At 43.2% G+C, this 13,527-nt stretch overlaps 1 protein-coding gene across 1 annotated transcript in view; it reads right to left on the bottom strand.

Annotated features, from left to right (window-relative positions):
* col27a1a (collagen, type XXVII, alpha 1a) overlaps positions 1–13,527 on the bottom strand; it is a 75,432-nt gene that overhangs the window by 35,909 nt on the left and 25,996 nt on the right. The window contains exons 6-10 of the mRNA XM_085792981.1: positions 11,847–11,900; positions 11,644–11,697; positions 4,629–4,673; positions 1,659–1,712; positions 1,145–1,189 (exon numbers count right to left, since the gene is read on the bottom strand). Of these exons, the coding sequence (XP_085649107.1) occupies positions 1,145–1,189; positions 1,659–1,712; positions 4,629–4,673; positions 11,644–11,697; positions 11,847–11,900 (252 nt within the window). The remainder of the gene's footprint in view (positions 1–1,144; positions 1,190–1,658; positions 1,713–4,628; positions 4,674–11,643; positions 11,698–11,846; positions 11,901–13,527) is intronic.

Raw genomic sequence — 13,527 nt, 5'->3', positions numbered from 1 at the left:
CAAAACCAACCTTTTCATAGATAAGGAAGCCTAACAATGTAACCAAGAGATGAGAAATAAATGGGATGATAGCTGATTTAAGACTCGGGTCAAAACTGACCCTAACACTATATGGTATCAGAAAGCTAACAAGAGGAAGGTCAACTTGAAGTCAAGGGGTATACTGACAGAAAAAGGCCCAGGGGCCCACACCAAAAAATATTAAATCCAACATTTTCATGGATAAGGAAGCCTAACAATGTAACCAAGAGAAGAAAAACAAATTGGATGAAAATAAATGTTTTTAGTGTATTTTACAGCTGATTTAAAACATGGGTCAAAACTGACCCGAACACCATAGATGGCAGTAGAAAGCTAACACAAGACGAAGGTTAAGGTGTGTGCACAATACGGAGTATCCTGCAAAAAGAGAGTGAAGAATCTGTGGAAAGGTGCAGCTCGGTGAGAGAGATGACTAGAGAATGCCTCCTTAACACAGCAGGGCCTCATACGGAGCTTAAACAGGAAATTCCAGCCAGTGGGGGCAGGGGAGGCTTCGGAGCAGCCAAGGGGAACTGATAAAGAACCTTTATTGGAACGCAACATAAAAATCACTGTTTGTATCCATCAGTGTGTGTGTGTGTGTGTGTGTGTTTCTTTGTTTGTGTACCTAAAGGGTGTGTGTTTGTATGCAGAGGCTTATCAACAGCCGGTCTTTCAGTAAGTGTCTGTATACAGTAACACAATGTTTACATTACAAGTAAATGCTCCTTCTTCATTTAGCATACTATTAATAGTGGCTCACATCGGTCGACTGAGTGCATATGAATGTGTTTATGTGTGCAGAGGTGGATGCCGCGGCCGGTGCACGACCTGCTTTCATACACACACATGTATGTATACTCGTCGTATGTTGTTGCATCAACACGCAACAGGTTTACGACACAAAATACCAAAGCGTGTGCATTGCAACCCCGTGATTTAACTAATTTCCCTGCGTGTTTTACAGTCGCCTTCTATAAATATTGCGAGGTGAGAGGTGTCAGTAAGCTGTCAGGCTGACCTCCTCCTCGCCTCTAAACGTGTTGACCGGTCCTGTCAAATCACCAATGTCGGTTATTTAGAAGTGACAGAATCAAACCTGAGTTGAGTTGAGTTAACTTACCCGAACGCCTTTAGGCCCCAACGGTCCTATAGGCCCTGGTAAACCCTGAAAAACACAACAAGAGGAACTATTTCTAGCAGCTCAACACTTTTACTGGTCTATACCTGCAATTAAGTTTGTCCAAATACACTGTGAATGTGTGTGTATGTGATGATGGCATTAAATAGTGGCAATCCAAGGACTATAACTTTATATAGTATATTGCAAAATTAGGTGAATTAATGACATCACAGGTGACAAAATGTATAATTATCAAATCTATTAAAATGACACCATGCAATAAGAGTTACATCTGTGCAGCTTCATGCTAACGTCTGAGGCTGCAGCTTTTGATTTCTGTTCTCTTGGGCCACCTTGTTTTTTAAAATATTCCAATTCCTCTGCACAGTATTTACCCAAATATTTTCCTCCCAAGTCAGCTGTTCAACATAACCTAATTCCACTTGGCCCTCTGCCCTTACTATGGCCCTGACTGACTACAACTGTACCAGTCACAGCAGAGGATTTACTGCACCTGCCTGCCAGGATAACCTTTGGCACCTGGGCTTCCGACTGGACCTTGCTCACCCTGCAGGGAAGAAAGAGAGAGAGAGAGAGAGAGAGGGAGAAAGAGGGAAGGAAGGAAGGAAGGAAGGAGGGAGAGAGAAGAGAAGGGGGGGTGAGTGAGCTGAGGTGGGATGGCTGATCAAAAATACAGTAACAGACACACACACAGAGACAGAGACAGACAGCCAGTCTGCAGTTTCAAAGAGGACGACAGGGCAGAAGGGATGAACTTATTAATCAAAACGAGTAAAACCGTATAATCATATGAAGTAATTTGCATAAATGACCACAGTTGTCTGTTGCATGAAAATGTTTACAGATCTCAAAGCGTTTTTTCTTTGTTATAGTGAGATGTAAACAATACAAGCAATACAGGTACATGTGTAAGTGGCGAGATGGGCCGGGGCAACTGACAGCCTATGGCTATATAATATCTCTTATTTATTTATTTATTTATTTATTTTTATTATCACTTTATCCATACGCATACTCAAGATCAAATTGTTGATTGTTGAATAACTGGATGTCGGCACTGATTGCGTTACTGTTATTGTCTGTCTCGTTTCTATGTGTGGTTGCACTTTAAGGTTTAGCTTTTAATCTCATTGTGCTGTTGTGCAATGACAAATAAATTCTGTTTCTGATTCTGTTTCTGATTCTGGCTCAGTGGTTAGTGTGCAGAAGTAAAGACGTGGTAACAGACAAGAGTAGACATTGGTGTTGATTTCCCACAATGGAAACTGTTCGTGATGAGTAAAGGAAAGAAGTTTGATGCTGAGATTGCAACGTTTCTTCTGCGCAGGTGGTTATGGTTTGTAGCAGTGGCAAAACTTACTCAAACACAAATAAAAGTCCTGCATTGGCAAAGTATCTAAATATTACCAGCAAATTGAAAATACTTGAAAGTTAAAGTCTGTGAATGGTTTTACTGTTGTATATTGACATTTTACTTTTGATGCATTATGTAATAAAGCATATCAGCACCATAGTTGGCAACGTGTGGGTTATTATGTACTTTATGTCCTGTTGTGTAGTTAAATTCATTATTCTATACATAGATCACAGGTATTGCCCATAAAATTTTTATGTTTTTAAGTAACTGGTGAAAAAAAGCTGTTAATAATGCAATAAATGTAGGTGTTAGTTTCTGAGGATGTGATGCAATGTGAGTTATAAAGTAATATCAAATGAAAAATACTTATGCCGGTACAGTAAATCACAGGTATACCTGTTCAGAGACCTGCACTTATTGCAATAAGTTTAACACTCTTCTCAGATGTAGGCTGTTTACAGACCTTCGACATTTATAGGGAGCTTGGTTTGTGTGTGTACTGTATGTGTGTGTGTATGTGTGTGTGTGTGTGTGTGTGTGTGAGTAACCATAACACACGCACACATACACACACAAAATCAGGTTGTGTCCAAACTTTGCAGGGCACAAGTGCTCATGTATAACTTCCTTTGACACACTCTGGACTTGCATCCACTCGCTCTACTTGCCGCTCCCTCCCTCTCTTGGATAAATATAGTGCACAATGCAGCCAGTTAAAAACCAGACAAGAATTTGGCTAAGTGGATTTTTTTTGGACCTTTAACTGGCACGGAGGGCCCATGGTGTATTACAGTAACAAAGAGTCATCAACACTTTATGCACACACCAGCTGGAACCTCTAGAGTCGGCTCTGCCAAACAGTTGTGCTTATTATTACTCAGACGCTGGTGCTGTGGTGATTCACACTCAAGGCCGGAGCGTGTGATGAGCAGCAGCGGCGGCGGCTCTGTGGGAAAGAGGGGGGCGTTTGAAGGATGGACAGAGTGGAAGGACACGATGGCCAGAGAGAAAAAGTATACTCCTTCTCCACCACGATGAGTGGAGCGGGAACTCCCTGTACTGGTGGTGACGTCACCCCCCCGGAAAAACGGGGACTTATTATTATAAACCGTGTGACAATGAGGAGAATGTTCCACTCTGCTTTCCATGACTAAGGCCTTTTCCTTAATACCAACAGTAGTAAGACCCAAGCCGGACTGAAAATAGCTCTGGACATGAGGCTGGATGCTCCACACTTAAAATAGTCCTGTTGGGCCGGACTACGCAGAGATACAGTCATCATGTCTCCTCCCACTTGTAGCAGCAAATAAAAAGAGCTCATTGAACAGATTTTTTTCCCCGTTTTGGGACAGATCGAGGAGTTAAGGAAGTGCAAGAGAAATGAAAAGCACGATTGAGAATAACAGCATCGGTGCTGCAGGAGAGAGACTGAGCATTTAATGACAAGTGGCAGGTCCAGAGCTGCAGCAGACAAAAGGGAAACTTCCTCCAAAAAGCTGCAGTGTCATGGCCGTGAGTGTGTCACTGTTGGCCTAGTTGGCCTGGTCCTGTTTCTTTTCCCTCTATTTTCTCTCTGTTTGGCATCTCTTTCTGATATCCTGGAGAGCATCGCCTTAGCTCAGCGCTTTGGCCAGATGTCTGTCCTCACCAGTGCTTCATAACAGGCTAATCTAATCTCGCTTGCCCCTACAGGCACGCTTGGTGCACGCACTAAAAACACACACACACACACACACAGAGGGAGGGGTTAAGTGATCAGGGAGCGGATGATGACTGCAGTTTTAAATAAATTAAGTAAGAATATGAGGCATTAAGTCATCAGTTTGGGTCTAGATGGTGAACACAGACTCATGAAAGCAAATTTGTGAAATAAAGTGTATGCATCAGACAAATATCTGTAATATCTTTAGGCGAGAAGCGAGGAACTGTATATTATTTTATTATATAATAACATTACATCATCTTGGCACGAGCTGAAAGCTATGGGACTGTTGGACTTCTTCATGTGTGGTGTTAATGGGAGTGTGAAGAATAACAGAGGCGCAGCATTTAGCATCAAAGTCATGGAAAAAACACGACGCGCATGAAATGGAGAAAGATACTTACAGGCTCTCCAGGGAGTCCAGGTGGACCAGGGTAACCTTTCTGTCCCTGTGGAAGACAAACACGAGAGACAAACACGGGAGGTGAGCTGGAGAAGAATAAAAATAACGGAGACGTGAAAGAAAAAACACACAAATTCTGAAACAATTCACACATGAGGAGGAACGCTGTCAAGCACGGGGGGGATTTCTCTCTTGGTATGAGGATGACAAATGGAGTTTTGTGCAAAGTTAAGAAGAAAAAAAAAAAAAGTATGCTAACACTAACAGCGCAGACAGACAAGTTCAGTGCCATATGCAAGGAATCAATCTGCCCTCCTGTCAAGGGATCAGACTTTCCACTGGCCCTGTTCGCAGAGAAATTGTGCTGGGGAGCTCCATGCCAGGATCGTGGCATGTTGAGGATATAAATGCCTTCCTGTGTGAGTCAGATAGCAGGTCTCTCCCTCTGCCTGCAGAGGAGAAGACAGCCTGACATAGTACTTCTGCTGACTGCAGCAACTACTCCTACCCCCAACAAAGAGTGGAGAAAAAACTAAATCAAAGGTGGCCACAGTTTGATAGACTGAGAGAGTGAAAGAGAGAGAGAGGAAAGGAAGGAGGAAAAAAAGACAAAATAAAAACAGAAGGGGAAAAGAAAGGAAAGATTCCTGTTGTTCTGTTTTCCTAAACCACAGCTCCGAAGCACCAAGCCAAGACTCCCAGAGTTCCTGTAAACCATCCTTTAGATCTGTCATCTGACTGCAGCGAGGGGAAGAGGACGCAGCATCCCTCTACTCATTATGTTACACAACCACACTCACTGGCTGACACCCTCATACCAGCACTGTGAACTGCCACTGTCAGCATTAAGCTCCATGTTACGCACTTTTATATGCATGACAACTCTGTCAACAGTGTATTTGTGTTGCAATATGTCAACTAAAAATGAATAAAAGAGACTAAAACGTGCAACCGTTCTTTCTGTATTTAAGAAGCAGCAGCCATGGAGGACTTATCAGAAGGAGACACTCAGAAAACAAACACATATGAGTGATGATACGAATTCAACACAACTGCAATGTCGCCAGGTGTTGACAGGCCACAGCTGTGACAGCGCAACACGTGCAGAAACATGCGTTATGTGTGTGAAAGCTCTGCTGGTTAGCAGCGTTGTGGAGAGAGCAGGGATGGATGCACTTGCAGACACATGGCGCCTGGGTCTGACCTTTTGAAAATTTCCACTTGTAAATCCGTCTATTATTATTACAGCAATAATAATAATAATGTGTTGTGTGTTCGCCTATAACTGACCTGCTGAATCTGTGCCCTGCTAGTTTTTCTCGCCCCTATAACCTGCTTTTCTGTTGATGCATCGACCCCACTGCCTCCACCGGGGCATACAAACACACTGTACACTACACACAGACAGACACACACACACATCCATGTTCAGACACAACGATACATGTACTCAGTCATCTTTATTACATGGCTTACGTATAGTACAAACATGTGTTGCGGCTTATGTTCCCAAGCTGTGATGTGAGGTCCACGAGCCACACACACACACACACACACACACACATCCAGACATATACACACACACATACTGTGGGTCCTTAGTATTATTAACCATAGCCCCCCCTTCGACCTCAGCTAGACCATCTCTGAGCCTTATCTCACTCATTATGAGCCTGCTAATGAGAGTGGCCGTTCCCACCGCTCGGCCCTGTGTTTACAATGCCACTTGCTTAATGAGCATGTGTGTTCAATCAGATAAGCCCCCCAGAATGTGTTTCATTTACAGCAGCTCCCCGGTAGCACCCTGTAAGCCCCCCCACTCCACCACCACCACCACCACCATCCCATATACCCCCACTAAGCTGAGGAGTTGCCCCCCAGGGAATGCTAAGCGCATTTTGGCTAAAACAAATAAAAGACATATTGTGTCTGCCAATGATAAACCACTCTGCTGCTGACTCCTAACCAGCTACTCTGTGCACACTTAACTTTGTGGGTGTTCATACCAGCTCGGGCCTCATGTCTGTTAACGACTGCACACCACAGATGATGAATAACTCTCCTCCGCTGTCTGCCTGCGCCGTGGTCCCACACTCACTTCATTAATCTCTGCTTTCATCTTTCCACCTCTCTCTTTCTTTTTCGTTCTCTTTGTCCAAAATCACTCCACACCAGCACGGAGCCGGACGACTGCTCGGAGCAATTGTCTGTCTCCATGCATGTGTTGCATGTACATGCAGAACATAAACCCTCCATGCACGCGGATGTCTGGCTGGCGGGGGACAGACGAAACAAACAAACCTATGACCGGACAATTTGGTTGAAATCTACCCGGCGGAAAAACATCCCTCATCTCATCCCTGCAGCCTGAAACCGCAATTTCAGCAGCCGTGTTTGCCTCGAATGCTGCATCATGTAAGACCACAAGCACGGTGGAAGGAGAGGGAGCAACAATTTATTGTACTTCTTGTTAAAAAAACACAAAGAAAATGATGGTTGATTTGAATTCTCCCATAATTGCAAAGCTGATGAGCATGTGGATTTGTTAGTTTGAACAGTGGGCAGGAGCTAAACGGAAAGACTTTGGTTTGGAAGAGGAACAGGTCTTGGGGAGCTTCTTTGGGAGCCTCAGACAGATTAATGCTACAATAAACCGTCTTGTATAAATGAAGGAAACCAGTGTGGTTAATACACTGTCTAGCTTCTGCAGGGAAATTACAATATACTGTACTGTTTCATGTTCATTCTCTCGTTTTACGACATTTACATAACACAAATGCAGTAATGCACATTCTCACTTTGTGCTAAAGGAGGCAATGAAAATAATCAGTGGTCTGCGCAGAGTGTCAACTGTTGATCTTGAACCCCTCATACTCACACACACGCACATGCACAAGCAGCCACTTCAAGCGCACATGGACCAAACCATAAATGTGATACAAAATAGTTGTGTCTTCCCAAAATGTAGCAAATCATCTCGTCTTAGTCTGCAGACTGACTCTGTAACTGACCACTGAGTTCACGTTTACTTTCTGCTCCTTCTAGTATTTACCGCTGCGCGCATAACAAAGCTTTTCTCATCCAATTCTTGGCAAGCGAATACCTCAAAATGTAAATATGTTACTTAAATGACAAAAAGGTGTTGGAAAACATTACCCAAAGTATACAGACATAATCAAATTTGATATCCATACAGATAATCAAGGTCCAAATAAAACAATCTTTCAAATCTACTCCCTCTTGAAACACTATACATTTCAAAGCTCAGACCACACAAAAAGCAAGAAGTCGAGTGGTACTGACTGAGACAAAGGCTAACAAATACAAACACAAACTGTTCTCAGACCAAGCACTTCTCTTTTAAAGATGAAAAAGTAAACCAACCGGAGGATAAAAAGTGTAAGAATGCGTATTTAAAAGACAGTATGTCCTTCTCCTGGCTGGTGGGGAGAAAAAGCAGAGGTAGTGAGAAAGACAGATGTAGAAAAGACAGACACAAAGTGAGAGTAGGCAGATCAGCTAGCAGTGGGAATAGACACAGAAGAAGGAAGGTGAGACATGTGGCTTGTAATGTGGCCTTGTAGTTGAGGTTTGGCCTCGCGTGTGCGTGTGTGTGTGTGTGTGTGTCCCCTCTCCCTGACCCTGCCTACCAGACTGAAAAGCCATTCAGAGCCTTTAGCTTGGTAGAACAAATGTTGTACAGAGCGGAACATGCTTGGCTTGTCTGCCGGTGTAAATTCACACTCTCCTATCACACGTTCAAAGCAGCACCATCACTGCTTTCTCCATTAAAAGTTTTCCATGGAAAACCAGGAGCCAAATTCCAGAATTCCCGGTCGAAGTGTCAAGCGAGGGGCTGATTTAAGGTCTGTATGTGTGTTTGGGTGAGTGCATGAGAGGCAGAGAATAAGGTGGAGAGGAAAAATACTGAAGAGAACAGAGGAAAAGCTGCCGTTGTCCCGTTTTCCTAAACCACAGCTTCAGAGGAACGCGCCAACAAGCATGCGAAGACACGGCGAAACAGTCAAACAGCGAGAAAGAGAGAGAGGTATGAAGAGGAAGAAACAGCACATGGGTGTTTTCAGGGTGGCCCGATGTAATTGCAAAGTAAGCAAATCATCGCCTTTTCAACATTGTAGGCTACTGATGATGCTGCACCACCAGGCCTTTAGCGTTTCCGTGGACAAACCTGGAGCAGCGGTGGGAACGCCTGCATGGGACTTTCCACCTGAGCTAAACCCAAAGGAGGAACAAGGACAGATCCTGTTTGGAGCTATACTACACTACAGCACGGCACCGCTTTGGAAATTGACTCACATCCCCGGTCGTAGTCCTTTGCAACGTCAAGGCCTGTTAGACTCATTAACACTGAAGGTGTAAAGCTCCAGCTGAGAACTATATATAAGGAGTTATTGTACATTGTTCGGCGCAGGAAGAAAATGGGTTAATAAGCGTCTCTCTGTGTGTTTGTGTAAAAGGAAGCTCGCTCCTTGTGGTTAATTTAACAAGTTTCCTCTACAGTCATCAAGTCTGTGGTTCATTGACCAATACCTGTGGCATGCTCTCATGATGTCAGAGCATGTGTTGTGTGTGTTGATGAAGTTGCTATAGCAACAGTTTTCCAGACAAAAGTGCGTGATGTCATTCTGATAGATCCCTAATGAGCAACTATATACTGTAACCTCAGGCTTTATTAAGACAATCGACTGCTCATCTCAGTGTGGACGTGCTGCAGAGACAGAGACTCAGGTTGATTGTTTTTATGTTTAATATATTATATGTGGCTCATATCAGAGGTTTTTATACCTGTACTCTCTCTCTCTCTCACCTGCAGCTCTAGCTGATTCATAGTCACTGTCTAACCCTCTGATAGGCCGTCAAATCACTGCCAAGACTCATGTAGTTATAGAGAGAAAGAAGCCTGCGAATGTTTTCCACCAGCTTTTCATTTTCCACTCTGGCTGAGTGTGTGTGAAAGAGAGAGAGAGAGACATACAAATGGACATAGAGACACACAGAGAAAAGCAGATTCCTAACAAAAGCCATATGTTAAGTTGAGGCAGCCGTCCAACTACTAGACTCCGACACTCTGTTACTTAGCGCCGTGGCTCGGGAGAGAGAGAGACGGCGAATACAGTACATGCAGAGGCACTTTACACTTCTGCTGAAATGCATACAATCCCCTTGCTTTATTCAATTATTCAACTAATTCCTCCGCTTTGTTTGAAACGTGCGCACCGATCAAGAGAGACAGACCAAGAGACCGTCTCCCGCCACCATGTATGTTTACATCTGATTGTTTGGGAAAAGCTGAAACAGATGATTTTGGCTCAGACCCGGGGGCGACACATGACACATCATTTTGTGGTGTGATCATGTTCTATACTTTAATTGCCTCCCAACATTTTTTCTCCTCATATCACCCGACCAGATGAAGTGAAGTTCCTCCCCCTTCATGTCAGGCTCCAAATGCCTTGATTTCATCACATAAAACAATAATATTGATAAATATTACAACTATTTATACTTTCAGCTTACATGAATCCATAAATGTATCCATCTATTTCAACTATTTTTGCTTATAGCTATTTAACCCTCCTGTTGTCCTTCTGGGTCAAATAGACCCAATCTGTTCCCTCCCTCCATCCTTCCTTCATCCTTCCTTTCTCCCTTCCTTCTTTCCACAATCCTTTTTCCCTTCCTTCCTTCCTTCCTTCCTTCCTTCCTTCCTTCCTTCCTTCCTTCCTTCCTTCCTTCCTTCCTTCCTCCCTCCCTTCCCTTCATCCTTACTTCTTCTTCCTTCCTCTTTTGATCCAATTGACCTGATCTGTTCCCTATCCCTCCATCTTTCTTTCCTCCCCTTTTCCCTTCCTTCTTTCCCTTCTTCCTTCCCTCTTCTTCCTTCCTTGAACGAATCTGTTACCTCCCTCCATCTTTCTTTCCTTCTTTCCACAATCCTTTTTCCCTTCATTCCTTCCGTCCTTCCCTTCGTCCTTACTTCTTCCTTCCTTTTTGACCCACTTGACCCAATCTGTTCCCTCCCTCCTACTATCTTTCCTTCCTTTTCCCCTTTCTTCTCCCCACACATCTTTCCCTTTGTCCTTCCTTTCTTACTTACTTCTTTCCCTTTGTCCTACCTTTCTTCCTTCCTTCCTTTCTTCCTTGACCCAGGAGGACAACAGGAGTGTTAAACCATTTACTTTTAGCCTAGAAAGCTAACAAGCTAAGTAGTTATGCAACACATAATCTTCAGGCATTTATTTCTATTTTTCAAACTAGCTACTCAACAGTTTTTCCATACACCCTTTGACAACAGCAGCTGTTTGTTTCTTCTTGATGTAAAGCACACAGGAATGCATGCACACACATCATGTACAGATTCACATCTCAGACTTTCCCCCCTTGGATTTAACTCTTGGCATCAAGATCCGCTACCAGAAGCTGCCTGTGTCCCACTTTTCCCTCCCTCGCACACATGAATCGCTCAACTTGTGACTTAAGTAATATCTACTGCACTAACACTTTGGTGTGCGTGATCTCCGTCCTCTTTATACTCATGATAAAAACCTCGGCGTTCATCCCTCATGATGACAGACTTCCTCCGTGTTAAGACCCCTCTGCTGAGGATCCAGTGAACACAGATGGAAGAAATGGTGAGCACAGCAGAAAAAAAGAAAAAGAAAAGAAAAGAAGAAGCAAGAGAGATGAGAGAGAACTGGGTCACACACACAAACAGAAAACACACACACACACACACAGATGCAATAACAAACAAAAAAAAAGGCACCAAAACAGAAACAATAGGCTACAAAAACACACTTAACGGTTATGAAACAGTGACGCTAACTCGTTTTTTAATGTGTTTTCCCACACAAATAGCCTCACTATTCAAAGTTAGTTGCAGTAAGCGTCATGCTCACTCACAACCGCAACTGGTAAATGGGAGCTGTTAAATGCAGCATTTAAGAACATCGATTTTTATGTCATTAGAAGGAATTTGGTGAGAGTTTTCTTACCTTTCGGCCTGCTTGTCCAGTCATTCCAACCGGCCCAAGAATCCCTGAGTCTCCCTGCAAACACAACAGAGCAAAGAAAGTTTAAATGGCAATAATGCAAAACAAAACTGCCTGGTTGCAGAAATAGCATTCATAAACATGCTATCACAGAAGGACGTTGTTGAAAACTAATGTAGCATGTATGAAAAGGAGGGATTTAATACCTTCTCTCCTTTAGGTGCCGGCCCAGGTGAGATGCCAGGGTCTCCTTTTCTCCCCTGACAAGAAGAGAAAACACAAAGGTTGGACTTTGTATGCGTGAAAATTACCCAACTCATTCAGAAGATTTCAATCTCTGACGACAACTGACTAACAATCGTATTATTAACTAAATTATTTCACTCGCTAACACTTTTCATTTGGACGGGGGGGAAATGGTTGAGGCTGTAAAAGCTTGCCTTTATAAATCACACTCTAGAATGAGTTATTTATGTGACTTATGAATTCACATAAAAAAAATTGGTACAGATGCTTTTCTAAGCTGCAGAGCATTATGTGGCCTCAGTGCCCCTCTAGTCACACACACACACACATAAAACGAGCTTCACTGTCAGCAGGTAACAATAATGTGGCCTCGGCACATCAAAGCTATGGATCGGAAATTACACTGAGCCCCCAACTCTTTCTTTTCCCCCTGGACTCCTGCTATTTACAACCTTGTTTCATTTATTAATGATGAAAGAGTAAAAATTGTGGTGCTCCCCGAGACATCAAACACTTCACGATCACACACCTGCCAGGTAAAGGAAACCTGTTTCAGTTCCCACCGAAGCTTTTTTTTTTTTTACAGAGGAAAGGTTTCTTTCAAATGCTTGCCTTGTAGAGTTTCTTTCACGCTTTTGCATTTCTTGAATTTATTTGATTTCTTTGGCGCTGCAGGAGTGTGACATACGACAATGCTACGACTTTGATATGGCTATGTGATACGAGTCTTGCTCTTACATGAACAGTTTTGGGGGGAAATTATTTCACTTTGCATAAGGACTGGAAACAGGGATGCAGGAAGCAGCAAAAGCCAATACTGGCAAAATCTAACACAAATACATCCATTTACTAGCACCTATAAAGCTAAATAATTACTCTGTTGGCTGGGTGGGGTAAGATCCAAGAGACTCCAGGAGGTCACAGCTCTTCGCCAAGAAATAACCTGGCACATCACCCCACACATAAAACCACAAATTGTCATTTTTACACTCTTTTGTGTGGATATAACAAATGAAATCGAACATGTTAATTAGAGAGCTTTAGAGGCGCTTTTATTCATTTTGGACAGAGTTATTTCCCCTCTGTTTTCCAGTCTTTAAATTAAATTAAGATACCAGTACTGTAGTGTGTGAGATTCATGAAGACACAAGACCGGCGGTGTCGTGTCGTGTCGTCCATCTGCTTCTCAGCAACAGAGCAAATAAGTGTTGAATTATTCCTTTAACCCAGAGGCCAACAGATGCTTCAAGCTGTTTTCTCTTTAAATGCGAAGTCCTTTAGCATACAGCCACATATAATCTTTGTTTAACATGTCACTGCGTTCTTGAGGGGGTAATAATAGAAGATAAAGAAAGAATTAGGGCCATAAGGATGGGAAGATGTGTTTTTGGGGGTGGCGGGGTGAAGGTGAAATGTGAGGAATGTGAAGAGGGGACAAAAAGAGAGGGAATCGTATAAATTACATCAGTGAGACAAACGACAAACACAGTCCCCTCAGGTGACCCGGGGAGGTCAGGGTGTCAGTGTGACCACAGCTGCCATTTATGTAAAGGCATTTTTATAATACACTTTAAATACAGGTAGCACTCCGTCCTCACTATGTACTCTAAGCACATAGAGGCAGAGGTCAAGGGTGTTTAC

This window comes from Trachurus japonicus, chromosome 12 (genome assembly GCF_045865225.1).
Source record: "Trachurus japonicus isolate A0001 chromosome 12, Traja_1.0".
Lineage (NCBI taxonomy): Eukaryota > Metazoa > Chordata > Actinopteri > Carangiformes > Carangidae > Trachurus > Trachurus japonicus.
The sequence above is the reverse complement of the archived record's forward strand: the minus strand, read 5'-3'. Positions and strand labels throughout refer to the sequence as shown.